This window comes from Lepidochelys kempii, chromosome 11 (genome assembly GCF_965140285.1).
Source record: "Lepidochelys kempii isolate rLepKem1 chromosome 11, rLepKem1.hap1, whole genome shotgun sequence".
In the NCBI taxonomy this organism is placed as follows: domain Eukaryota; kingdom Metazoa; phylum Chordata; order Testudines; family Cheloniidae; genus Lepidochelys; species Lepidochelys kempii.
Window position 1 is genome coordinate 2,030,192 of NC_136390.1, and position 27,933 is coordinate 2,058,124.

The window sequence follows — 27,933 nt, forward strand, 5'->3', positions numbered from 1 at the left end:
CATGCCTCCAGCTTTCACCCTGACCTCACCACACGATCCATCCAAGCTCTGCGATACAACCGCATTTGCTCCAACCTCTCAAACAGAGACAAACACCTAGAAGATCTCTATCAAGCTTTCTTACAACTACAATACCCACCTGCAGAAGTGAAGAAACAGATTGATAGAGCCAGAAGAGTTCCCAGAAGTCACCTACTACAGGACAGGCCTAACAAAGAAAATAACAGAATGCCACTAGCTGTCACCTTCAGCCCCCAACTAAAACCCCTCCAACACATTATTAAGGATCTGCAACCTATCCTAAAGGATGACCCAACACTCTCACAAATCTTGGGAGACAGGCCAGTCCTTGTCTACAGACAGCCCCGCAACCTGAAGCAAATACTCACCACCAACCACATACCACACAACAGAACCACTAACCCAGGAACCTACCCTTGCAACAAAGCCCGTTGCCAACTGTGCCCACATATCTATTCAGGGGACACCATCACAGGGCCTAATAACATCAGCCACACTATCAGAGGCTCGTTCACCTGCACATCCACCAATGTGATATATGCCATCATGTGCCAGCAATGCCCCTCTGCCATGTACATTGGTCAAACTGGACAGTCTCTACGTAAAAGAATAAATGGACACAAATCAGATGTCAAGAATTATAACATTCATAAACCAGTCAGAGAACACTTCAATCTCTCTGGTCACGCGATTACAGACATGAAAGTTGCTATATTACAACAAAAAGCTTCAAAACCAGACTCCAGCGAGAGACTGTTGAATTGGAATTCATTTGCAAATTGGATACAATTAACTTAGGCTTGAATAGAGACTGGGAGTGGCTAAGTCATTATGCAAGGTAACCTATTTCCCCTTGTTTTTTCCTACCCCTCCCTCCCCCCAGACGTTCTTGTTAAACCCTGGATTTGTGCTGGAAATGGCCCACCTTGATTATCACACACATTGTAAGGAGAGTGATCACTTTAGATAAGCTATTACCAGCAGGAGAGTGGGGTGGGGGGAAAGAAAACATTTTGTAGTGATAAACACCCATTTTTTCATGCTTTGTGTGTATAAAAAGATCTTCTACACTTTCCACAGTATGCATCCGATGAAGTGAGCTGTAGCTCACGAAAGCTTCTGCTCAAATAAATGGGTTAGTCTCTAAGGTGCCACAAGTCCTCTTGTTCTTTACTCTAGTTTCAACCAGTTTGCCCGGTACCGAAGTCAGGCTCGCCGGCCTGTAACTGCCGGGGTCGCCTCTGGAGCCCGTTTTAAAAGGTGGCATGGCGTTAGCTCCCCTCCAGCCGTCTGGCCCCGAGGCGGATTTAAGCAATAGGTCACACGCCACGGCTGGCAGTTCTGCAGTTGCACATCTGAGTTTCTTCAGAGCTCTGGGCCGATCCCATTTGGTCCTGGTGACTTATTGCTGTTCGGTGTATTGATTTGTTCCAAACCCTCCTCGACTGACGCCTCAGTCTGGGACCGTTCCTCAGGTTTGTCCCTAACTAGAATGGCTCAGGTGTGGGAGCCTCCCTCACAAAGTTGGCAGCGATGACTGATGCAGATAACGCATTTAGCTTCTTCACAAGGGCCTTGTCTTCCTTGAGTGCTCTGTTAGCCCTTCCATCATCCAGTGGCTCCGCTGATTGTTTGGCTGGCGTCCTGCGTCCCATGTACTTATAAAAAGGTCACACTAATTAATTTGCATTACACTGAGCCAATTACAGCTGCCTTCCTCTTTAATGTGGATGCAGAAACTGTAGAGACAACAATCCCAGCATGCAATGTGGCCTGTTTGGGTCAAACGAGCCTGCTGCGTGGGACCTAGACCTAGGGACCTAGACCTCCTGCTGGTGTCAACACTATCCTGGTGTGGGCCAAGTGGAGCTGGATGGAGAGCTGCAGTCGTGCAGTCACCTCTCCCCATTAAAGGGCTCTGGCTCTTTCTGGGCCACAATCAGAACCAACCAGAACCTGCCACCGAACCCCGGGCAGTTTTTTTGAGTTTGGAGAAATTTCCGCTGAGGTTTTCCCATCACTTTTCCTGGTACTGGCTCTCCGTGCTCCTGGGACCTGGCTGGGAATGGCTGATGGGTGCCGTTCCCAGCCTGACACAGCAAACACTGGACGTCTCCCAAATCTCCTGGATTTCTGGTCTGGTTTGACTGGTTCAGGAGGCTCCTGGAAGTTCCCAGGAATTGGGGCCCTCAGCCAAGCCTCCAGACCCTGCCCATCGCATGGTGTCAGCAGGGCCGCGCCAATGGCCTTCCAAGAGCTGTCCCGCTCCAGGAGTTCTGCCTACACAAAGAGGCAGAGTGGGTGCCCAGCTCCTCCGAGGACTGGGGATGCAGCCAGTTACAACATGTTTCCTGTTCTCTCTCCTCTTCCCTCCCCCTCCCTCTTTTCCTAATTAAACTGCAGGTGAACCTATCCGGCCGTGGCAACACGCCAGACACTAAATTCCTCCATGCAGATCGGAACTTGCCTCCATGCACCTTCCGAACGCGCCGCTCTGAGAACACGGCCGCTCTCCACTGCCAGTCCAGTCGCAGGGACAGCCCAGGGCTGCTTGCTTGTTTGCAGGGTGGTCAGGCCCAGATCCACAAAGACCCCTAGGCACCTTTCAGTGGAAAGGAGGAGCCTAAATACCTCCGTGGAGCCAGGCCCAAGTGGCTAGGGTGCTGCAGTGGGGCTCAGGAGACCACCGACCGTCACCTCTCTGTGCTGCCTTTCCCTGGTGTCTTGCTGTAGCGGGGTGGTCACCCGCTCCTGCCCTGAAGGGCTTGAAATCAGCCCTGGGAGCGGGCTGAGGCTGCTGGAAGGCTGGTGCTAGAGAAAGCAGCAAGCCTCGGCTGATTGGGGAAACAGCCACAGCTGCGGCCATGCCCCAATCAGGGCCCCGTTGGCCTTTATAGGCGGGCAGTGGGCCAGTCTCTCTTGAGATGTTGAGAGGGAGGAGCCTGACTGCTGGAAGCTGAGCTGGATACCCAAAGTGGAGCAGGGCTGGGGAAAGGCCAGAGGAGCTGGGGCGCTCCAGCCTGAGAAACCCCTGGGCTGCAGGCCTTGATGAAGGCCTAAGAAAAGGGTACTGGGGTTGCAGAGGGCAGCCCAAGGGTAGGCAGAAGCAGCAGGTCCAGACCCCCCTTGCCGATGATGAGTGGCAATTATAGGTAGCGGAGGCTAGATGGTAACTGACAGTAGCCAAAGACTGAGGTGAGATGGGGATTAGGAGGTTGGGGGTTCCCCGGGGAGGGGAGACCCAGAGACCGAGGGGACACTGCTGGGGCAGACCCCCAGACAAAGCGGCACCTGGGTCCGGAAGAGACACGGGGGCAGCAGCAGCAACGAGACCGATCTGCAGAGAGCGCTCTGGAGCTGGAAAATGAACTAATTCCCAGCCAGCCTGCAGGAGTGAGTCCCGCCCCGCCACACTTGCCTATTTGGATTTTAAGCTCTTTAGGGCAGGCACTATGGGACAAGGGATTTAGGTGCCCAGAGAGACAGATAAATGGGATTTTGAAAAGTGCCTACAGGCATTTTTGAAATTTATGGGAATTAGGCACCAAACTTGCCTTGGCCCCTCTGAAGCCAGGTGCCAGTCAACGTCTTTAGGCACCTAAATCCCCTGGGATCAAGTCCACTGTGGCTCTGTAGCACACAGCACCCCAGGGCCCCCATCTCAGCTCATGTGCCACTCCGATGGCTGGTTTGCCTACAGTGTCTCCAGCATGGGGCAGAGAATGGCCATGCGCACCCGACTCCAGCCCATGGCTCCAGCCCATGGCAAGAGACACGTTCCGGGACCCGCCTCCCCCTCTACCCATAAAGAAATGGAGGGTGGCTACTATACCTAGACACCCGCGACAACCAGTGGAGACGCAGGGAGTGTCACCTGGCAGGAGACCGATGGACCAGGTCTGTCCCGCATAGGCCCCTGAGCAGGGCCACGCTCTGCAGGCAGAGCACCCTGTGCTGACGGAGAAGCTATCTGCATTCATCATTATGCTGTAGACCCAATACTGCCCCTGCCTGCCTGGCTCTGGCACCCCCAAGCCCGTGGCCTGCCTCACAAAACCCACCCTTTGTACGGGTCTTCCCCTGTCTGTATGAGGCCTGGTGAGACGTGCCTTCCCTGAAATGACCCCCACACCCGTACGCGAGGAGGCCACTCCCAGACCTGCTGGCTGTGCCCTCGAAATGCCACTGGTAGGGCTGGCTGGGAACAGTTGGGCCGGGGCTTGACTGGGAGGAAGCCGTCCCAAGAAGCCATCAGGCCCTGCTAGCTCCTCCCCTGTATCTCAACAGCCTCCTGGCAATGGCACGAGTCTTGGTGGGGCCGGCCAGCTGCTCCGTGCTGCCTGGCACCGCGGAGAGGGCGTCTCTCCAAGCCCGGAACGCCCTAGTGTGGCTGGGGTTTGAGGAGCGCGCAGGCCAGGGCCCAAAGCTGCCAAAGACACAGGGCCAAAGCTGCCAAGACCTGGCCACGGGGAGAGTCAGCAAGGGGCGGAGGCTGGGACGGGAGCTGGGGAGGAGAGTGCCTGGTGCGGGGGCTGGCTGAGGTTAGGAAAAAGGGAGGTAGGGGAGCCTGACTGGAGGCCCTGGACGTTTCGGAGAAGCATTTGCTAGCAGCTCGCTCGCCTTGGGCTTTGACCCCGCAGGCTCTGCAGAGCTCAGAGCCTTCGGATGGGAGACCTCCCCAGGAAAACCCACTCTGCATCCCTGCCAGGCCCCCAGAGGTGCAAAGGGCACCATGCCCGTGGAGGTGCCAACTCCCCGGGGAGATGTAAAATCCCAGGCGCTGCCCACTGGGGGTCACTCGGGAGCCCAGGATGCCCTTGGTAAGAATCCAGGTGCAGCTGCACATCGCGGCCAGGGCCCGGCTCAGGGGGCAAGTATAGGGGCTTAGTCTGGATCCACAAAAACATGGAGCAGTCCGGTGGCACGTTAAAGATTAACCTGTTTATTTGGGCATAAGCTCTCGTGGGTGAAAAGCCCACTTCTTCAGATGCATGGAGAAGTGGGGTCTTTACCCAGGAGATCTTATGCCCAAATAAATCGGTTAGTCTTTAAGGTGCCTCCAGACTCCTCCTTGTTTTTTAGGCTCAGGTGGTTTATTCCCCTCTCTAAAACCCCAGTGTTTACAGAACCCAGCACTCAGCTGCACTTCCTGTCCTGAACTGTTGTGTGACGCTGCTGGAGGCAGCGGCGTCCCACCCCAGAGGGGGCTGCATTTCCAGGGCCCAGGCAGACTCACTGCAGAGGCGCTGGATGAGGGGTGCAATAGAAAGACCCCAAGCGGCGCCTGAAGCTCCGAGGACCGGACCGTTTCTGTTCACCTGGAGCTTGTGCCCAAGCTCCGCGTTTGATCCGAAGCAGGAAGAGGTTTGGGGCCCGGGGATTCGCTCGCAGCTGTTCTTTGCCGAGGCTCTTCTGCCGATCGACTTCCATTACTTCCCCCGGCTGGCTTTCGCCCCGGGTGGCTCGCTCGGGGCAGGGCGCGGGGGCGGCCGGATTCGGAGCGAGCGAGGCGCCGGAGCGGACTCCAAAATAATTCAGAGTGCGGCTCACGCCCGGCTGAGCTCATGGCGCAGCGGCGGGAACACGATGAAAGATTCAAGGGCTCTGTCACTCCGCGTTAGGAACAGCGAGCCTGCGGGCGCCCGGAGCCGGAGCCGGAGCCTGGCCCCCGGGGGAGCCGCGCGCGTTAGCTGCACCGAGCCCGGTCGGCTGGGGCTTCGGGAGAGGCCATTAGCGGCCCCTGCTCTCACGGCCGGTTGGTTGGTTGGTTTGGGGAGGAGCTGCAAAGCGGAGCCGCGTTCTCCAGAGACCTGGAGCAGCTTGGAAACCCGCCAGCGAGCCCACCTGGCAGGGCCGGCGACCGTGTGCGCTGGCTCCTAGCTCCTAGCCAGTGGGCGCAAGAGATCCTCAGTCATGGGATACATCGACGTCTCTTTCCAAAGCCCCAGGCAGCCCTCCGAGCCGCGGGCGGGATTTGATGTTCGCTGGGAAGCTGAGAACCGCCCGTTTGGCCCCCCGCCCCAAAGCCGACAATAACATTTTCCCAGCGTCCATGCTACACATGGGCCGAGATCAAAGTCATCACAAATCCGCAGCTAGGAATTGTCCCCCTGGGTCAGAGGAGCAGCGGCCCATCTAGCCCAGGTCCTGCCTCCAGCACCGGCGGGGAGAGAAACTCTCTTGTCCTCCCCGTTCCCCTGGCTTGGCGGGGTCCCTCTGAAGCGCCCCCCAGCTCTGGCGGGCCTGAAACACCCTGGCACCCGGCGCACCCTCTTCCACATCGGGGAGGAAGACGGTCAACGCCCCGCCTCAGTGCAGAGCCCCGCGGCCCTGGCTGGGAGCCTTCGGCCCCGTCCTAGCCCCGCTGTCTCCCGTCCCGCTTCGGAGCCCAGACACAACTCGACGGCTCAGCCCGGGCCGGCTTCGGTCCTGTCTTTCTGAAACTCTGCCCAACAGAGCAGCTAGACAGGCCGACTCGTCCGCTGGCGCCCGAGGAGGCTCCACACGGGACACGGGCAGCCAGTGTCTGGAAAGGCTCTGATTCGTCTCAGCTGTGACAGCCCCTTCCTGCCGGGAAGCTGCACCTTGCGCCCTGGGCCCTTCCACCGAAGCTGGTCTTTGGTCGGAGGAAACAGCCCTTGCGGCTCTGTAGGGAGTGAGGCGCCAGCAGGTTTACACCGAAGGGGGTTGGGCCCGAAGGTTAGTTACAGACCTGGGATGACATTTGGCGTCTTCAGCGCTGCGTTGCGAATAAACCCGGATCTAATCCGGATTCCTCCCACCCGGGGTCAGTCTCCCCGTGGAGACAGCGACCCTACTGGTATGAGTGAGGACGGCTCCCGCCAGGGAGGCTTTCAAAGCTCCAGCTCTAAATTCATTAGCCAAGTATTTCCCCGTCTCCCGGCCTGCTCCGGCCGGCCTCGGGAGCCCCGGTGGGCCCTGGGGCTTGGCTATTTCCCACTAATGCCACCGTGTGCACAGGTACTTTTCTGGGTGGTTTGGAAATCGGAGTGTCTCTCGTGGGTGGGAATCCGGCTCCGCTAGTGTGTCTAGCGGCGGCTGGGAGCAGGGAGAGCTGAGCTCTGCCGTTACTTGTACCCTGAAACTCGCTCCTGGGGGCCCCTGCACCGCTGGGGAGGGACCTCTGACCCCCTGGGGCTACAGGGCTGGAAGCAGACACTGGGCTGGGCCGGCTCGGGCGATGCAGGGGACTCTGGCCCCAGCACTGGGCAGGCCCCGGAGCGAGCTGTCTGGCAAGGCGGGGGCATCTCCCGTGAGCGAGCTGCCACGGGCCCGATCCTGCAGGGTGCCCAGAACCCTGCCCTGAAATCAGCGAGAGGTGAGGGGGCCCAGCGCCACGGGTTCAGGGAGACGCCTAAGGCTGTGCAAGGACAGCTGTCCCGGAGGGGTCTGGGCCCCGATTTCCACCGCCGGGGCCCAGCTCCCCCCACGGGTCTGGCGCCCCCCACGGAACAAGTGGCACTGCTCCCGCGGGAGGGGCGGCTGTGGTGGGGGTCGGGTCACAGAGGGGGCGTCTCTCCTGGAGCTGGGGGAGGATCCCAGAGCAGGGAGTCGGATGCCAGGGGGATCCCTGTGTTCCTCGGCAGCGGGACCCGCTGGAGCTTTCTCCGGGCAGGCGGCTCCGGCCCTAGGTACAGCCTTGCAGGAACCGAGCCTGGAGGTGAGGCGTTGGGGTGGTTACCCCACTGCCCGGGCCAAACTCCCATGTGGAGGACCACATCCGGTCCCCCAGAATCCCCTCCTTTCCCCTGCACTTCCTAGTGATTAACAAGATTCCCGTTCACATCCTGTCCTGCGGCGCTGCCGCTGGCGGGCTGCCACGTCCCACCCCAGAGCTGGCTGCATTTCCCAGGCGCTTCCTGAGACAAACCCCGCGGCCCCGCTTTGCAGGAGAGACATCCCCGGGGGCCCGGGAGAGCTCCGCCGGCGCGAGGGGCGCAGAAACGGGGCTGGGGCTCAGAAAGGAGCCGGGGACGGTCTGGGGCAGGCGCTGGGCGTGCGCAGGGGACGGGAGGGGTGAGCGGAGAAGAAACAGGCCTCGGCTGTAGGGACACAAAAGGGCCCAGCCGCACCCTGGGGTTCCCACTGGCTCCCAGCCTGGGCAGGTCACTTCGAGGCGGCGGGTGCCTGGTCCAGGACCCGTCCCTGGGCCTGGCGGCAGGTGAGGGGGACCCGCCTTGTGCCCAAAGGCGGGGCGGGGGCTCCCCGGCCCTTACCTCGGCTGAAGATGATGCTCTCGTAGGGGATCTTGTTCTTGGTCTCCAGGCTGGAGCAGTTCCAGCGCTGGTCCCGGAACTGGTGCTGACATTCGTGGATGGCGATCTGCATGCCCTGGATGGCGGAGGCCGTCACGTCGGGGTGGCGGACACACACCTCCAGCTGCCGGCGCGTCAGGCCGGGCAGCGTCAGGCAAACGGTGTTGGCGTTCAGCACCGGCTCCGACGGCAGCTTCAGGCCCAGGATTTCATTGGGGCAGGAGCTGGAAGGGAAGGGAGAGCCCGGCTCAGCGCCCTGCCCTGCCGCCTCGCCCACCCCTGGCGCCAGGGGTCTGCTGCGGGGAGGGGAAAGCCCCGCAGAGACCCAGTCACGGGGTCGCTTCCCAACCCCCCCCCTCCGCCGCCCCTGGGTGCAAAGTCCCCACACGGAGGGGGGCAGCCGGGGCGTCGGGTGCAGCCAGGCCCCAGAGAGACCGCCACCCAGGCCAGCGATTCTGAGGTGGATTTGGAGCGGGCTGGGGAGTCGGGGCTGGGGAGTCGGGGCAGGGGATGGGGGGCTGGCTCGGAAGCCAGGGAGGGGATGGGGGGATGGGTACGGAGCTGGCCAAGGCGGGGGGATGAGGATGGAGACAGGGGACTCTAGGGTGTTGGCAAAGGGCGGAGTGGGCTCCCCAATCAGCCGATTGGGGGGCATGGGTGTCAGGATCTTGCCCCAGGGCACCAATCCCCAGCCTCGGGATCCCCAGGATCAGAGGATTCTAACTTGAGCCACCCCGTTTTATTCCCGGATGAATCAATTAAGGACCAGCAAAAGAGGCGCTCAGGCGCAGAAACTGCCCCCACTGGAGCCCCCGCAACGAAGCCCCAGCAGGCGGAGAGTGTGCCGCTCCCCAGAGGAGCCCCCGGCTCCTGGGGCGTGTCTGTGACCCAGACCCGGGGCGAGATGCCGGCGAGGTCAGGGTGCAAGCCCCAAACACCGGGCTGAGCTGCTCAAAGCTATTGCCTCCCCTGTGCTTTCCAGGGGGGCTGCTGCTCCAGACCCTGGGGGCGCCAAGGAAGACCAGGGGCCAAACCCTGCCCGAAAGCAGCCAGAAATCCCCAGCAGCAGCCTGCTTTCCACGGGCATCCCAGCTCTGCCTGGGCCGGACAGGACTCGACAGGACTCTTCTCTACCGATCTTATCCCAGCCCATCACTGCAGTGTCTGGGCACCTTCTAGTCATGCACCAAGTGAGGTGACCGACACCTGTCATGTGTGGAACAGGGCGGCGAAGAGAACCAGTATCAGAACCCAGACAGACAGACAGAGGGGTGTTTGGGGACGAATGGATGGATGGCTAGGTGGGGGGGGGTGTAGAGACAGATCGGAGGGTATGGGGTAGATTAGATAGGTCGAAGGGATGTATGAGGATGGATGGGTAGTTGGGATGGTGGGGGATGGATAAATGACTGATGGGTGTGTATGGGATAGGTAGAGGGGGTGTATGAGGATGGATGGTGGGAGGGTGTGTGGGGACGGATGATGGGGGTGTATGAGGATAGATAAATAGAGGGAGCCTATGAGGAAGGCTGGATGGCTGGAGGGGAGTGGGGCTGGATGGTGGGTGTGTATGGGACAGATCGAGGGGGTGTATAAGGATGGGTGGAAGGATGGGTGGTGTGGGGATGGATGATGGATTTGTATGGGGATAGATACAGGGATGGATGGTGGGAGGACATGTGGGGACGCATGGACAGCCAGCCAGCCCCAGAGACCCAGGCCCGGTTTGGGTGACCACCTAAGCTTTTGGCTCGTTAACCAAGCAGAGGGCCAGTCAGTGAGGGGGCTCACCCCCTCCAGGGCAGTTACCCCGGGTTTGCAGGGCTGTCACTGAGATCAGACTCCCTGAGCCCCGGCAGGCCCCATGTCTCCTGTGGGATGGGCGTGGGCGGAGCACGCACGGCTCACGCGTCAGCCATGTTGAAATTCTATTGCTGGTCTATCCAGGTTCGTGGCCCACGCCCCTCACCCTGGTATCTGGGCACCTGCGGTCACGTTGGGCGCTGTGTTCCCAGGCTGTGGCCAGTTCCCATTTCAGCCGCTCCTCGGCGTGGGGCTCCCAGGTTGGCACTTTCAGGCCCACCCCAGTGGGCCTGGGCCTGTTGCTGGCACCAGGGACCAGGCCGCCCTCCCCACCTCATTTAATTTCAGGGTCCGAGAGGGGCATGATCAGAAAGTCCAGTAGGGACAGCACAGCCTCGCCCCTTCATTAAACAACACGGCTGCCATCTGTCCCGGGGGTTCTCTCTCTCTCTCGCCCTCCCCCGGACGGGGAGCTGTGCATGCCGGGGTGTGCGTTGTGGTCGGGTTGGGTTTTCTAACACCTCCAGGGCTCTGTGTCAGCCAGAGATGTGCCCCTGGCATGGGGAGCAGGGGCTGGGAGGTTTGGGATGGTCCTTCCTCCCTCAGTCAGGGTCCAGCCCTAAGGATGCTCTGTTCCCCCCGAAAGCGGAACGTCCCGTGGGGCCCGAGGAGCAGAGCTCTGCGCGGGTCTCCAGCCCGGACCCCTGGAGCACCTTGAAGACAAGGACCGAGCCCTGGGCTGTGGGGCGCCGGTGCGCGGAGTGGGGACAGGTGCCCATGTTGCAGCCCAGCCAGGTGTGCGAGCTGCAGGAAAGGTGAGCCCGGAGCCCAGCCCGTTGGCTGCTGTCTCACTCCCCACTGGCGATCCGGGGCAGAACCTCACGTTCCACCCCGCGGCGGCTTCTGTGCCCTAGACCCTCTTGCCAGGGATCTGAAAGTCAAGCTGGGCTCTGCCCGGCGACTCTCCGCTGGCTCTCTGGCACCCGCTGGGAAGTGTCGGGCCTGGCCCGGGCTGGCTTGTTCCTCTTCGGTCACGTTGGGCGCTGTGTTCCCAGGCTGTGGCCAGTTCCCATTTCAGCCGCTCCTCGGCGTGGGGCTCCCAGGTCGGCACTTCCAGGCCCACCAGAGTGGGCCTGGGCCTGTCGCTGGCACCAGGGACCAGGCCGCCCTCCCCACCTCGTTTAATTTCAGGGTCTGAGAGGGGCATGGTCAGAAAGTCCAGTAGGGACAGCACAGCCTCGCCCCTTCATAGCTAGGGACCAGACCCCCAGCTCCTCATTTGGGCCCAGCTCCCAGGGTCTGTCCGAGTCAGGCCTGGCACCGGGCTCTCCGCTCCTCCCTTCGGAGGGTCCCTCTGAACCTGCCGCAGAGCTACCCGCTCTGCCGCTCCACTCGGGCCTTCTCTAGGATTCGCCAAAGGCAGAGAAGAGCCCCAGAGCTCTGGCATCTTCCAAGGCCAAGCGCCCCGCCGAGCCCCCCGCAGCCGGGGGCGGCTGCCACCCAGGTGACTGGAGCGCTGTAGGGAGGCGGGACTTGCTTGGAGGGGCGCTGGCTGCTACCTGCTCTGGCTGTAATTCATCGGGGGTCGGGGGCGGGGGGTGTCTCCCATCAGGACTGTCAGCCAGGCCAGGCTTGTTCCCCTGGACGCCGTTTTACACTCAGGGGCTAAAGCCAGGCCCTTTCTCCCCTTCAGTGCCGCGGGGCCAGGCTCGGAATTCAGCCTGCTCCAGCGCCAATCCGGAGTGACCCCGCTAGGGGAGCGGGAGCGACCTTAACAACCAGAGCAGGGAGCTCCCCAAGTCCTGACCCTGAGTCGGAGTCACTCCGGATTTGCACCCGCCTGTCAGATCAGGATCAGTCCTGCAGCAGAGTCCAGCTGGACATGTCCCGAGCAAAGAGGCTTCCAGCCCTCCCCAGCCCCCCCCGTCCCTGACTCCCAGGTCTGCTGCCCCTATTCTTCCTTCGCTTCACCCTCTCCCCCCAGGCCCGCCCGCCCCAATCCAATGGGGGGGGGGGCGTGCCAGGGCGGCTGGAAATCACGTGCCGCCGCTGTCATCCTCTTCTCTGATCCCCTGGCGCTGCTGCCTCGCTCCCCCCGCCCCCCCGGACTAAGTGGGTTTAAACAGGATTTCACGGTGAAAGGCCCGCGGGTCACCGGCTGCTGCGGCTTTAATTAATACACGTCCCGGCGTCAACACATTCTGCGTGAAGGAGAGGAAAGGGAAAAAAGAAAAAAAGCCAGCCCAGAAACAGGAGCTGGAGCGAGCCAGGGGAGGAAAAGACAGGGGGGTTTAACCCTTCCCTGCCCGCCGCCCGGAAGTTTGGCAGCTGGCGGGGGATCAGGGGAGATCAAAGGAAGACGCCTGGAGTGGCCCTGGGATGCGGAAAAGGGGGGGCGGGGGAGGATCACGGCATGCGAAGGGGGGAAGGTGGGAGTCCCCCCCGGAACTCGACGTGGGGCACCAGCCGGCTCCCCACCCCCAGTCTCTCTTTCCCTCGGATTTGGGATGAAAGGAAAAGCAGAGCCCTAACGACCAAAAGAGCTCGGTTCTCCTGGCCCCGCCCTTAGGGAGCGGCCCCCGCACCCCACTGGGGTGGCCACAGGGGCGCCCCGTTCCCCTCCAGGGAGGGGGTGCAGCGCTACCTGCCGAACCCTCCATGCACGGACAGACCCCGAGTTGCCTGGACTAACACCACCCCCCGGCTGCGCTTCCATTTGTAGGGCCCAGCGCCAGGCTCTCCAGGCGTTTCCCGAACCCCACCGTGCACAGGGGCTGGTCGGTGAGCGCCCCGCACCTCCCCCAGAAACCCGCCTCTGTCCAGGCCAGGAAAGGCAAACAATCCCCCAGGAGACCGTCAGAGGCACGGAGCTTGGCCTAACCTCCGAGTCTTCGTGTTCAATAAACCCCAGCAAAATACCGCCCGGGCAGCCACATGGACTGGCTTGTACGTGTGAATCCAAGATTTTCCAGGGGTCCAACTAGCCCCTCGACTCCTGGGAGGTTGTTTTTTACATAGGGACAGCTGAGCTCCCCCAAATACCCACTCCCCCCAATCATGGGACCCTAGAACCGACCCCGGGACACAACTTGCCCCAGCTCGGCCGGCAAGGCAGTGAGAGAGCTGGGGAAAGAACCCAGGAGTCCTGGGCCGCAGTTTGGACAAAACTCCCTCCTTAGCCCTGAATTGTTAGTCATTTGCCGGCGGGCGAGCGGAGCCAATTAGCCAGCCCGGCCCGGCCGGGGGGCGCTACCTTTAGACGGAGCAGGTGGCTTCTGAACTTATTTTCTCCATATACTGCAGCGGGGAGGACCCGATTCGGAGCGGGACAGGAGTCGCTGGGCTCTGTCTCCGAGCCCTGCGCCAGCAGACCGTCCCCACCTCAGACGGACAATTCCCCCTTCCCGGGGTTTGCTCTGCGGTCCAGGTGGGCCCGGCAGGGGCTGGGCTCTGACCGGGCTTCCGCCGGGGTTCCCCACGGGGCAACTCGAGGGACGCGGCTCCCCGGTTTACGCCGCGGTGGAGGTGAGCCGGGAGTCAGGCCCTCGCCCGGCTGGTCCTCCAATCAGCGCCTGACCCAGAAAGCAAGGCCGAGCAGAGGCGGCTTCCATGGCACTGGCGAGGAAAAGCAAATCCCCCTGCGGGGAGAATTTCCACACGACGGAGGAGATCTCTAGGAAGGGAAACGATCAGCCGCAGCCCGGATTATCTGGAGCAGGCGGGGGTGGAGGGGGGTTAGCACACGGGGGAAATAATCCTCCCGAATCCGTCACAGAACGGAGACAATCTGGGTAAACGTTGCATTCCGGAGAGGCACAGGGCGCTGTGATTATCACAAGGCTCCGAAGTGACATCTCCTCTCCTAGGGCCCGTGTGCGGGTGCGCGGTTCATCTCCCGGGAGCACAGGGCAGCTGCCGAGGGACCATTGGCCAAGACACAAGCCTGGGTCCTAAAGGCCCCACCACGGCTAAAAACAGGCGAGTTTAGGAAGTGGGAGCCCGAGCGCGGCGGGAGGTCTCTTACCTTCGCAGCCAGAGGCCGAGGAGAAGCAGGGGGCAGAACCCGGGCAGCAGGGCCAGACCCATCTCGTGTCCCGCTGGCTCGGTGCGGGGCTTGGCAGGGACTCGGGTTTGCGGTGGGGCCTTTGGGTTTCCCGTGGTGGTTTCCCCGGCTGCTGCTGGTTCTTGTCTCTTCTCGCTGCTTCTTGCACTTCCCTCTGCTATTCAGGACCTCAGGGATCCCCCGCCTGGATTGGTGGGTTGACAGTCCCAGAAGGACGGGGCCATCCTCGCCGCAGGCAGCCCATAGCCCCCCACCCCCAACACAACCCCAACTACATGGGCCAGGCAGGGCCGCTCCCCCCTCTACGAGGACACCCAAGTTCCAAGGAGCTGCTGGCTGCTTGCAGGGGGGAGAGCTGCTCTCATTCCAGGCTCCATGTGGACAGGTCCTGCCCCTCCGCCCCCCACCCAAGTCTCCAGCGGGGGGAGGGGGGCCTAGCTGCAGGGCGCTGGCAGAGGCAGAATGAGGGGGCAGGCTGCCCCCCCTGCGCAGCCCCCCCCCTTGGCTTCCCTCTTTGTCACTCTGCCTCGCTTTGCTCAGAGCTCCCCGTCCTGTGCGCCCCGGGCGGGGCGCTCCGGTCCCTGGGGCTGGGCGCGCGGGGAGGGGGGGGTCTCTCCTTGTGGGGGGAGGGCAAGCTCCCCTGGATCTCTGAGGCGCAAGTGGAGCCCCAGCTGCTCCCTCCTCGCCGCCGCTTTCTCCAGCTGCCTCCGGCTCAGCGCCTCCCTGCGCCCCGCAGCCGCCTGGGACCGTCCCCTGGCGAAGAGCGCGGCGGGCAGCGGCCGGGCCGGGCTCGCACGGGGGCTGCGGCGGCGGCTCTGCCTGGGATCGCGCCGCGCGCTGCGTTCCTCGGCGCCCGGAGCCCTCGTCCCGACACGTCTGGGCAGGAGCCCGCAGGGGAAGGACGGGGGCAGAGGATGGCAGCGGCAGCGGGGCAGGCGGGGCGGGGAGGGAGCGTGCCACACACGGCCTGCCGGGGCGGGGGCGGGCGGGCGGGGCGGGCGCGGAGGTGTGGGTGCATGGGTGCAGCTGGATGCGGGGTGTGGGCCTGACAGCACGGTTGTGAAGGTGTGTCTATGGATGCGGTCCGGGAGCATGGCTGGGGTGTGCCCATGTGGGTGTGCAGATGTGTGAGGGAATGGAGGTGAGGATGTGTGCATGGAGGGGGAGGTGTGTGTGCAGATCCCCATGGCGTATGGCTGTGCTGATGGAGATAGCATGTGGGAGGTGGGTGTGTAAATCCCCATGGCGTATGGCTGTTCTGATGGAGATAGCACGTTGGAGGTGGGTGTGTAAATCCCCTAGGCATATGGCTGTTCTGATGGAGATAGCACGTTGGAGGTGGGTGTGTAAATCCCCTAGGCATATGGCTGTGCTGATGGAGATAGCACGTTGGAGGTGGGTGTGTAAATCCCCTAGGCGTATGGCTGTGCTGATGGAGATAGCATGTGGGAGGTGGGTGTGTAAATCCCCATGGCGTATGGCTGTGCTGATGGAGATAGCATGTTGGAAGTGGGTGTGTAAATCCCCTAGGCATATGGCTGTTCTGATGGAGACAGCACGTTGGAGGTGGGTGTGTAAATCCCCTAGGCATATGGCTGTGCTGATGGAGATAGCGTGTTGGAGGTGGGTGTGTAAATCCCCTAGGCATATGGCTGTGCTGATGGAGATAGCATGTTGGAAGTGGGTGTGTAAATCCCCATGGCGTATGGCTGTGCTGATGGAGACAGCATGTTGGAGGTGGGTGTGTAAGTCCCCTAGGCATATGGCTGTTCTGATGGAGATAGCACGTTCGAAGTGGGTGTGTAAATCCCCTAGGCATATGGCTGTGCTGATGGAGACAGCATGTTGGAGGTGGGTGTGTAAATCCCCATGGCGTATGGCTGTGCTGATGGAGATAGCACGATGGAAGTGGGTGTGTAAGTCCCCTAGGCATATGGCTGTTCTGATGGAGATAGCACGTTCGAAGTGGGTGTGTAAATCCCCTAGGCATATGGCTGTGCTGATGGAGACAGCATGTTGGAGGTGGGTGTGTAAATCCCCATGGCGTATGGCTGTTCTGATGGAGATAGCACGTTGGAGGTGGGTGTGTAAATCCCCTAGGCATATGGCTGTGCTGATGAAGATGGCATGGTGGAAGTGGGTGTGTAAATCCCCTAGGCATATGGCTGTGCTGATGGAGATAGCATGTTGGAACTGGGTGTGTAAATCCCCATGGCGTATGGCTGTGCTGATGGAGATAGCGTGTTGGAGGTGGGTGTGTAAATCCCCTAGGCATATGGCTGTGCTGATGGAGATAGCATGTGGGAGGTGGGTGTGTAAATCCCCATGGCGTATGGCTGTTCTGATGGAGATAGCACGTTGGAGGTGGGTGTGTAAATCCCCTAGGCATATGGCTGTGCTGATGGAGATAGCATGTGGGAGGTGGGTGTGTAAATCCCCTAGGCGTATGGCTGTGCTGATGGAGATAGCACGTTGGAAGTGGGTGTGTAAGTCCCCATGGCATATGGCTGTGCTGATGGAGATAGCATGTTGGAAGTGGGTGTGTAAATCCCCATGGCGTATGGCTGTTCTGATGGAGATAGCACGTTGGAGGTGGGTGTGTAAATCCCCTAGGCATATGGCTGTGCTGATGAAGATAGCATGGTGGAAGTGGGTGTGTAAATCCCCATGGCATATGGCTGTTCTGATGGAGATAGCACGTTGGAAGTGGGTGTGTAAATCCCCTAGGCATATGGCTGTGCTGATGGAGATAGCATGTTGGAGGTGTGTGTCTAAATCCCCTAGGAATATTGCTGTGCTGATGGAGACAGCATGTTGGAAGTGGGTGTGTAAATCCCCATGGCGTATGGCTGTTCTGATGGAGATAGCGTGTTGGAGGTGGGTGTGTAAATCCCCTAGGCATATGGCTGTGCTGATGGAGATAGCGTGTTGGAGGTGTGTGTGTAAATCCCCTAGGCATATGGCTGTGCTGATGGAGATAGCATGTTGGAAGTGGGTGTGTAAATCCCCATGGCGTATGGCTGTTCTGATGGAGATAGCGTGTTGGAGGTGGGTGTGTAAATCCCCTAGGCATATGGCTGTGCTGATGGAGATAGCATGTGGGAAGTGGGTGTGTAAATCCCCATGGCGTATGGCTGTTCTGATGGAGATAGCACGTTGGAGGTGGGTGTGTAAATCCCCTAGGCATATGGCTGTGCTGATGGAGATAGCATGTTGGAAGTGGGTGTGTAAATCCCCTAGGCGTATGGCTGTTCTGATGGAGATAGCGTGTTGGAAGTGGATGTGTAAATCCCCTAGGCATATGGCTGTTCTGCTGGAGATAGCATGTTGGAAGTGGGTGTGTGTGACGAAGTGGGCCTGTTCTTAATGTTTCCTCCGAATAGTGTGGGGGTGCCTCAGTTTCCCCTAGGCAGTTCTTAAGTATCTAGGTGGTGGGGTAAGGGTGTATGATCATTGCAGAGCCCTAGAGGGCAGGTGTGTGCAGGGGTCTGGACACAGAGAATGGCCGACACCCTGTTTCCTGGCAACTGATGGCCTGGGCCCTTCCCCCCTGCGAGGTGAGAGCTAAAGGGTTGGAGAACAAAGGAATCAGGTGACCACCTGGCCCGGGAAAGGAACAAAGCCCAGGGGAGGAGGGGCTGGAGGGAGTTTCAGTTTGGGGCTGGCTGGGACATGGAGTGAAGTGCAGACGTGGTTGTCTGGCTCACGGCCCCCCAAAATGGACCCAGCTGAGGGGTCCCGTTCTCTGCACCTGCAAGCTCTGTTTTAGACCATGTTCCTGTCATCTAATAAACCTTCTGTTTTACTGGCTGGCTGAGAGTCACGTCTGACTGCGAAGTTGGGGTGCAGGACCCTCTGGCTTCCCCAGGAGCCCCGCCTGAGCGGACTCGCTGGGGGGAAGCACACGGAGGGGCAGAGGATGCTGAATGCTCCGAGGCCAGACCCAGGAAGGTGGAAGCTGTGTGAGCTGTGTGTCCTGAAGTCAGGCTGCTCACAGAAAGGCGACTACCCCAGAGTCCTGCCTGGCTTCATGGGGAGCAGTTCCAGAGCATCACCCAGGGACTCCGTGACAACTGGTGGCAGCGGTGGGATGTACTGCACCCCGTGGATGGCGCTTCCTGCAGTAAGTGACTGGGGAGCAGTAACACGCAGGGGGGAAGGGCCCAGGCCATCAGTTGCCAGGAAACAGGGTGTCGGCCATTCTCTGTGTCCAGACCCCTGCACACACCTGCCCTCTAGTGCTCTGCAATGATCATACACCCTTACCCCACCACCTAGATACTTAAGAACTGCATAGGGGAAACTGAGGCACCCCAACACTATTCGGAGGAAACATTAAGAACAGGCCCACTTCGTCACAGTGTGTAAATCCCCTAGGCGTATGGCTGTGCTGATGGAGATAGCATGTTGGAAGTGGGTGTGTAAATCCCCATGGCGTATGGCTGTGCTGATGGAGATAGCGTGTTGGAGGTGGGTGTGTAAATCCCCTAGGCATATGGCTGTGCTGATGGAGATAGCATGTGGGAGGTGTGTGTGTAAATCCCCTAGGCATATGGCTGTGCTGATGGAGATAGCACGTTGGAGGTGGGTGTGTAAATCCCCTAGGCATATGGCTGTGCTGATGGAGATAGCACGTTGGAGGTGGGTGTGTAAATCCCCATGGCGTATGGCTGTTCTGATGGAGATAGCACGTTGGAGGTGGGTGTGTAAATCCCCTAGGCATATGGCTGTGCTGATGGAGATAGCACGTTGGAGGTGGGTGTGTAAATCCCCATGGCGTATGGCTGTTCTGATGGAGATAGCACGTTGGAGGTGGGTGTGTAAATCCCCTAGGCGTATGGCTGTTCTGATGGAGATAGCACGTTGGAGGTGGGTGTGTAAATCCCCTAGGCGTATGGCTGTGCTGATGGAGATAGCGTGTGGGTGCTGGGAGTCCCCGTCTCGGCTTGTACCTTACTCACATCCCTGAAGTCTGGTCCCTGGATCCCCCCGGCCGCCTTGGGCCCTGCCTGGAAAGGGGCAGCCGCTGTCACTGATGCCCGCCGCAACGCGGGGGGGCCGGAGCAGTCTCCGGCTTGCGGTGGGGTTGTGATGGGTGGGGGGAGCAGTGGGACTCCGGATCTGCTGTTTACCTCTAACTAAGTGCCCCTTATTCCCTGCGTCCCGGTAACCCTGGGCCGGCGGTTTGCATGTGGGCCCCCGTGGCAGCGGCTGGCCTGGGGGGCTCTGCCTCAGATCTGCCGGTTGTTGCAGTGGGGAGCTGGCTGTGTCCACACGGCTCTGTTCCTGCCCGAGCGAGCCGGCCTGCGAGGGACGCGGCATTCAGGCCAACTCTCTCTGGGCCGGGCGGGACCTTTCCAGGCCTGGTAACTGGCTGTGGGGAGAGAAACACCCTGTGTGTGGGGCGGGGGGGGGGGGGGGGGCGCAAGTAGTGCTCCGAAATAGTCCCAGGCCGGAGATCAGAGAGACTCCCCTCTGGAGAGTACCTCCCCTTGCAGCGAGCCCAGCCCGGCTGCTGGTGGACGGAAGGTGGCCTGGGAGTTAATGCACCGAGCTGGGACTCAGGAGATCCGGGCTCCGTTCTGTCACCGACTCCCTGCGTGCGCCTGGACCAGTCTCTCCGCCCCGCTGGGCCTCAGATCCGCTGATTTCTGGGAGCGTAAACTGGCCCTGGTTCCCCCCGGGCGGCTGGGGCGGCCGGAGCTGGGGGGCGGCCGCCGGGCGGGCTGCCGGGGAAGCACTGCCATCCCCAGTAACTTTGGCCACCAGCAGAGCGACGCGCGGCACCCGGCCTGCACCTGCTGCTCCGGGCAGCTCCCCGGCTCCTGCCCTGCGGCCCCTCCGGCTCTGCAGCGTCCCAGACTTGCCACCGCCCCGGCTCATCCACAGGGCGGGTGCGGGGTCGCAGTGCGGGATGGGCCGGGGCAGCGGAGTGCAGGGCCCCGGGCGGGACCCAAGGTACAGAGCCCCCACCGCTGTCCAGTGGGAAGGAGCTCGCCACAACCTGTGCGGAGAAGGAGGGAGGGGTGCCCACGCTGCCCATAAAATCGCCCCCCCTCGAGTGATCTGACTGGGGGTGGGGCAAGGGGATCTTTCCACAGCACCGGCACACCGAGCTGCCCCCCTACCCCCAGTAACCCGCCCCCCGCCTTTCTCTGGGTGCCCTGGCTCCTCGCCGTATTTCTGCAGCTGTCTGTGGGTCCCCTTTCCCTGCAGTGCCCCTGGCTAGCTCCAGCCTTTGCTCCTCTCTTGGGACCCAGCCGTGCCCTCGCTCCCAGCTGCGAAACCCCAAAGCAACCGGCAGCCTGGAGAGCACCACTGGGCCTGCTCTGCAAACTCCTGGCTCCAGGATCCAGCCCCTTGTCTCTGGTGCCCTGGCGTCCCAGTGCTGGCTGCCGGGCCCTTGTCGTCCCCGGACAATGGCTCATGCCTGCGGGGAGGGGGGTGTCCCAGATATCGCTGAGGGTCCCTCACTTGGTGGGAAGGGGCCGGGCGGAGCTGCCCTTGGGGGTGGGTCGGAGAGGAGGGGCCCAGGGAACACTAACTCCCTCAGCTCCAGACCTTGCCCTGTTGGGGTTTGCTGTGTAAATGGGGGCTGCCAGTAACCGGCTCCACTTAGGGGTAGGTTCCTGTGTTGGCGGGGAAGGGCTGCAGGAGTGGCCGGGGCAGAATTCACCTGTCATGGGTAGGACCGGGGCAGCCGTGCCAGCCAGCCGCTGCCGATACAGGCCCGTGGCAGCTCTGGTCACCCGGCCGCTCTGCCCAGTGCTCCTGGAGCCAGGTCGCCCCCAGGCTCGCCCGCTGAGGGGGCCCAGAAGGATCCCCCAGCCAGGAGGGGGCATGGAGGAGTCCCTGCAGGGATTTCCCTACCCCCCTCCGAATTTTCCAAACACCCCCCACCCCCAGTTTTGTGAACTAATTACATGCAGTGTTGCCAATTTAATGATCGTTTGGACATTTGAATTGAAATTGAAACATCAATACACACTTGAAAAGCATATGCAGGGTATGATAAAATACCTGTATATGAAAAAGTATCACAGATTTGAAAAGTATGAAGACAGACAAGCTTCCTTCTACAGCTGTTGTTTTTAATGATCATGTCAGTGCCTTCATGTCGGTGATGCTGGTCAGCCTAACCATTTCAAATGATGATTTGTAAGCAAAGTCTAATGGAGCTCTCCCTGACAGCTCGTGATGAGCTGGGGTGGGCAGGGGGGTAGGCTTCAGGACCAGATTGTATTTACATTCACACCTAATCTATCCAGGTATCCAGCAAACAGAGCCGTGTTGCTCAAGTGATGGATTTTGGCTGGGGCTGGGTTACAAATCACTTGAATGCGGGGGGGGGGGGGGGGGAGGAGGTAATGAAATGTTTTTATTGTAGGAGTAAAGGGCAGTAGAACTGTCCTTAGCCTGTGCTGATTGAGGGCATCGAGAGAGCGGGTGGGGACCTGCCCCTGCCCACTGTTTAAAGACAGAGCTGATTAGGCTCCATAGGGAGTTTTTGGTTTGTTAAGTGACCCCTAGAGCTGAAATCTCTGCTACTCAGGTCTAAGTGTTTGGACCGGCTGTGGGACCCGGTTTCTGTGGAAGAGATGGCCCGGCCTGCACGAACACCGAGGCTCCCGCCCCGAGAGCTGAACTCACGGGGTGCCGGGGGAGAGGCCGACTCGCAGAGGTCACAGTGGCAGGTGGCCGCAGAAGGTGATGGCCGCAGGGCCATTGGGGCAGAGCAATAAAGTGAACGGTGGCACGACAAACAACAGCAGCCAGAGCACTGGACTCTGTGTTTTAGTGACTTTTCTCCAGAAGCTAGTTCTGTGACTGGGAAACTTATATAAATATATGTTTCCTAGTGGGCCAAGATTTTTAAAATGCATTATTTGCCCAGGTCGTTATCTCACATCATCGCTGGCTCAAGAGGTCATTATCTTGGGGAGTTTCTGTACGAAACTTTTTTATTATTATAATTATTTTTATGTAAGAATGGCCATATTGGGTCAGATCAATGGTCCAGCTACCCCAGTATCCTGTCTTCCGACAGTGACTGTTCCAGGTGCCCCAGAGGGAGTGAACGAAAAAGGGAATCATCGTTTGATCCATCCCCTGTCGTCCCCTCCCAGCTTCTGGAGAAGAGCCTGCTCCATCCTCTGGGGTGGCCAATGGCTCCAGCACCACCCCCCAGACTTTGCTGCCATGGCTGAAGGGAAAAGCCGTCCAACTCATCCCTACTGTGGGGGGCTGCTCCCGTGGGGAGGGGGTGGGGTGACTCAGGCAAGCTCATCACCTCCTACGACTGGGCCCACGTTTGCTCCCCCTCTCTTCCCGACTGGCCGGAGCCGGGGGCAACCCGCTCCTTTCACCCTGGCTCCCTCCAGGAGGTCGCCAGCCCGCGCTCTTGGCATCCTGAGGTTGAGGCACTTTCAGAGCCCCCCAAAGGCACCTTTAACCCTGAGCAGAGGCCGCAGCACTCCCCCCCCCCCCCAACTCCTGCCATAGGCAATGGCTGTGGATCAGCTGGCTGGCAGATACAGCCCATAATGACACAGGCTCCCCCTGGAAAGTTCTGATTGGCTAGGATGATCACACCACGCAGCGTTTCATTGGTTATTTAAAGGAAGACTGGCCAGCTGAGTTCAGGTGTTGCTGTCAGAGGCAGGTGAGCACAGGACTACTGGGTTCTTCTCCATGCTCTGCCGCTGACTCTTCCTGCTGCCATGGCCATTCCTCCCCCGGCATTCGCAAACAACAAGAAGAGGGGGGAACTGAACTCAGGATCTACAGCTTGAGCTAAGGGAGTAGCTCCTCTAGCTGGCAGCAGTAGTAGACTCTTATTCTCATAAGGTGACCAACCATTGGAGGGGGACAAAGACCTATGCTTCCCAGTGTGGGTGACATGAACATCCAGAAGGGAGAGGAATTATTTAGAGTGGCATGTGCTGGTTTAATCAGGACAGCAGAATTGCATCTGGGAAACTTCCAGACAGGAAGATGTGTTGAACCAGGAAATCATCCCCAGGGGGAGGCTGGGGGCCCATTCTTCTCCAACAGGGGGATGGATCCAGACCGGAACTCATCCCCCAGGGAAGGGCCGGGAGCCACATCACTCAGGACATTTAAAACTAGGTGGCACAGAGCCCTAGATGATGCGCGGTGGAGCGTATCTGTGCCCTGGTCCCTGGGGATGGACTGCAGGACCCAACAGGTCTGTGTCAACCCTAGCTTCTGTGCTGCCCATCCCCTGTTGACTCACCCACGCCAGCCCTGTCAGCAGCCCAGATTCTCCTTGGAGGCTGCTCACCCAGCGTGGTTTGAGAGCTCTGGTGGCCACATCAGCAAGCGTCTCCTCCGATTCTCCCGCCGCGCTCCATCGCACCCACATTCCTCGGGAGGTTTCTCACCGCTTCCCAGCGGCACTCCCTCCTCGGCTTTCCTGGGTCGGGGACAGGCAGCTAATGCCGGCCGGCACTTCAAATGCTTTGCTGGGTTTCGGCAAGCACCTGAAGCTGCTGCTGCTCCTGGGGGCCCTGTGCCAAACTTGACTGATGCTTTGAAGCCGGCAGGGCCAAGGCTCAGGGCTTGGGGCTCAGAGCAGAACAGCATCCTTCAGGAGAAGCATCGCTCCGGAGCAGCTTGGCCATGCAGAGACAGCAGGGAGGAGCAGACGCCTCCCCAGACCTCCAAGAGGGCTCTGGTGGGTTCTCATTTCCCGGCGCCGGCTCATCCCTTCCTCGCCCACTGGGACCTTTTCCTCGCAGGACCAGCACTGGCCCAGCGTTTCAGAAGTGGCTATAAAAGTTGTGGGTAACCAGGGAAGAATGGACAACCAAGGCACACGTCCCAGCCCCGTCCTCCACAGGGTCATTAGAAATATTAGCCAGCAACTGGACCAGCCTTCCTTGGGAGTGATGCCAGATGCCGGAGCTAACAGCTGGGGGGAGATGCTCTCTGCTAGAAACTCCAGTGCTCTGGGACCCATGGCTGGGTCACAGACTGTGGGGCAGCCTGGGCTGGCCGGAGATCATGGGGCTGGCCAGGAGAGAAGTTCCCTGCCTTGGCCTTTTTGAGCCCCCTTCCTCATCCGGCTCCCTCATCACTAGGATACATCGTGAGATGCCTCGGTCTCCCGGGCCCCACAGTGACACAACTGTACGTCTCTTCGACAGGGCTGCCGGCCTAGTGGCTGTGGGGAGCATGGACGCGATGTACCTTGATACCAGTAAGGCTTTTGGCACAGTCCCACGTGACAGTTTCATAAACAAGCTGGGGAAATGTGATCTAGATCCAGGTTTTCAACCTTTTTCTTTTTGAGCCCCCCCCTTACACACCACCAACATGCAATAAAAACTCCACGGCCCATCAGTGCCACAACGACTGCATACAAAAAGCTAGGGCTGGTGTTAGGGGGCAGCAAGCAGGGCAGTTGCCGGGGGCCCCATGCCACAGGGGTCCCCACAAATGACATTGCTCAGACTTTAACTTCAGTCCCGGGTGGCGGGGCTCAGGGCCCCGGGCTTCGGCTTTCTGCCCGGGGCCCCAGCGAGTCTAATTCTGGCCCTGCTTGGCGGACCGCCTGAAACCTGCTCGCAGCTCCCTAGGGGACCCCAGACCCCTGGTTGAGAACCACGGAACTAGATAAAATCACTAGATGGTAGGTGCACAGCTGGCTGAAAGACCCTGCTCAGGCAGTGGTTATCAATGGTTCATTGTCCAAGTGGGGAGGCTTATCTGGGGGGTACTGCAGGGGTCAGTCCTGGGTCTGGTGTCGTTCAATATTTTCAGTCATGACGTGGAGAGGATGCTTATGAAATGTGCAGATGACACCAAGCTGGGAGAGATCCCAGGCACTTTGGAGGCAGGATTAGAATCCAAAACCACCTTGACTAATTGGAGAACTGGTCAGAGATCAACAAGATTAAATGCAAGATAAGTGCAAAGTGCAGCAGGTGGGGAGGAAAACTCAAATGCACACCTACAAACTGGGATCTGGGGGGACTAGTGGATCACAGATCGAATACAAGTCAACAGCATGCTGCAGCTGCGGAAAGGCCAGTCTCACTCTGGTATCAAGAGGAGTGTTGTATGTAAGACACAGGCGGTAACTGACCCACTCTGCTCGGCACTGGTGAGGCCTGTGTCCAGTTCTGGGCACTGCACTTCAGGAAAGCGGTGGACAAATTGGAGCAAGTCCAGAGGAGAGCAACAAACCTGACCAAAGGTTTAGAAAACCTGAGCTGTGAGGAAAGGTGAAACCCTGGGCATGTTCAGCCTGGAGAAAAGAAGACAGGAAGGGGGGACTTGAGAACAGTCTTCAAATCTGGGAAGGGCTGTTTTAAAGACGCCAGTGATTGCTTGTTCCCCATGGCTGCTGATGGCAGGACAAACAGTAACGGGCTTAATCTGCAGCACGGGAGATTTACGTTAGATATTAGGTGAAACTTTCTAACTCTCAGGGCCGTTCAGCTCTGGAACCAGCTTCCCAGGGAGGTTGTGGGATCCCCGTCACTGGAGGTTTTTAAGCCCGGGCTGGACAAACCCTGGCCAGGGCTGGTCTAGGTTCACATGGCCATGTCTCAGTTCAGGGGGCTGCGATGACCTCTCCAGGTCCCTTCCAGGCCGACTGCCCAGCCACTCCAGCCACGCCTGGACCCAGCTAACCCCTGTGATGCCAGGTGCAGCGGGACACTTCCAAGCACTGGCTAATCCCACTAGAGGGCATCTGTCCTCAGGGCATCAAGCCCATAGGCAGCCCCGGGGGGTCCTGGACTTGCTGGCTAGGGCTGCAGTCCCGCCTCAGATATAGGGCTGGCCCTAGCAACGCTTGCATTCATCACCTCCAGGTTCAGTGACTGACATCACTTTTGCCCAGGAGCCAGCCCGGCGGTGGGCAGCTGGAGGGCACCTGCTAAGCAATACAGGACAAGCCAGGCCACATGGCCCTGGGGCACCCCTCTCTCGCCCCTACCAGATTGGGTCTGTGCCACGAAGTCCCCGGGCAATGCTCTGGAACTGCTCCCTACGAAGCCAGGCAGGACTCTGGGGAAGTCTCCTTTCTGGGAGCAGCCTGTCTTCAGGACACACAGCTCCCCCGGCTTCCACCTTCCTGGTTCTGACCTCAGAGCATTCAGCATCCTCTGCCCCTCCGTGCGCTTCCCACCGCGAGTCTGCCCAGGCAGGGTCCTGGGGAAGCCAGAGGGTCCTGCCCCCCAACTTCGCAGTCAGACGGGACTCTCAGCCAGCCAGTAAAACAGAAGGTTTATTAGCCGACAGGAACATGGTCTAACACAGAACTTGTAGGTGCAGAGAACAGGACCCCTCAGCTGGGTCCATTTTGCGGGGCAGTGAGCCAGACAACCCCGTCTGCCCTTCACTCCTCATCCCCAGCCAGCCCCAAACTGAAACTCCCTCCAGCCCCTCCTTCTCCGGGCTTTGTCCCTTTCCCGGGCCAGGAGAGCACCTGATTCCTTTGTTCTCCAATCCTTTAGCTCTCACCTTGCAGGAGGGAAGGGCCCAGGCCATCAGTTGCCAGGAGACAGTGTGTCGCCATTTATGTACCCTGGCCCTTTGCTCTGCAACAGTTACGCCCCCTTATCCCACCCTCTAGAGACTTAAGAAATGCCTAGGGGAAACTGAGGCACCCCTACAGAATTCAGAGGAAACATTAAGAACAGTCCCACTTCATCACAGTTTGAGACCCTTGTCCCCAGCTGAGCCGGACCTGGGCCCCATTATGGAACAGCTCTCTCTGTGGGGATGGTGACGGGGAAGGTTGGATACATCCCCCATGTGGGCGAGCTCTGGGAGAGGGGTGTGACGAAGTGGGACTGTTCTTAATGTTTCCTCTGAATAGTGTGGGGGTGCCTCAGTTTCCCCTAGGCAGTTCTTAAGTATCTAGGGGGTGGGATAAGGGTGTATGATCCTTGCAGAGCCCTTCAGGGCAGATGTGTGCAGGGGTCTGGACACAGAGAATGGCCGACACATTGTTTCATGGCAACTGATGGCCTGGGCCCTTCCCCCCTGCAAGATGAGAGCTAAAGGGCTGGAGAACAAAGGAATCAGGTGACCTCCTGGCTGGGAAAGGGACAAAGCCCAGAGAAGGAGGGGCTGGAGGGGGTTTCAGTTTGGGGCTGGCTGGGACATGGAGTGAAGTACAGACGTGGTTGTCTGGCTCACTGCCCCCCAAAATGGACCCGGCTGAGGGGTCCTGTTCTCTGCACCTACAAGTTCTGTGTTAGACCATGTTCCTGTCGTCTAATAAACCTCTGTGTTACTGGCTGGCTGAGAGTCACGTCTGACTGCGAAGTTGGTCGAGGTTCAAGTTTTGAGTAGCCAGGCTGTATTGCGAAGCTGGTCTGGTAGCTTGACAGAAAATAGGAAAATGCGACCATCTTGCATGGTTGTTTGCCCTCTTATAGGGTCCCGTACTGCCCACTGCCAGAATCTAGGCCCAACCTACCATGCCCACATCTTATTTCCTCACCCATATAAATCTTCAGGTGCACTTACTCTATAGGTTAACATATCATGACATTTACTCATATGTATTAGTATCAATTATCTCCTTCCCAGAACTGTTACCCTGGGCCTAACTCATGACTTCCATGTTCTGTGGTCTGCCCTGCGGTTACTGGTCTGCTCCAGACTCAGGGCAAACAGATTCAGTTCTTTGTTCGGTTCCCCATTCAGTTCCCCAAAGTTAAGGAGACCAGTAGGCCGTTTATCTATGCCAAAGGTTACAAACACTCATACTGACTTGCTCTAGCTAAT

General features: G+C 59.5%; 1 protein-coding gene across 1 annotated transcript in view; it reads right to left on the bottom strand.

Annotated features, from left to right (window-relative positions):
- WNT10A (Wnt family member 10A) overlaps positions 1-14,864 on the bottom strand; it is a 51,761-nt gene extending 36,897 nt beyond the window's left edge. The window contains exons 1-2 of the mRNA XM_073304881.2: positions 14,125-14,864; positions 8,259-8,521 (exon numbers count right to left, since the gene is read on the bottom strand). Coding sequence (XP_073160982.2) covers positions 8,259-8,521; positions 14,125-14,186 — 325 coding nt within the window. The 5' untranslated portion in view covers positions 14,187-14,864. The remainder of the gene's footprint in view (positions 1-8,258; positions 8,522-14,124) is intronic.
- Between the last annotated feature and the right edge of the window lie 13,069 nt (positions 14,865-27,933).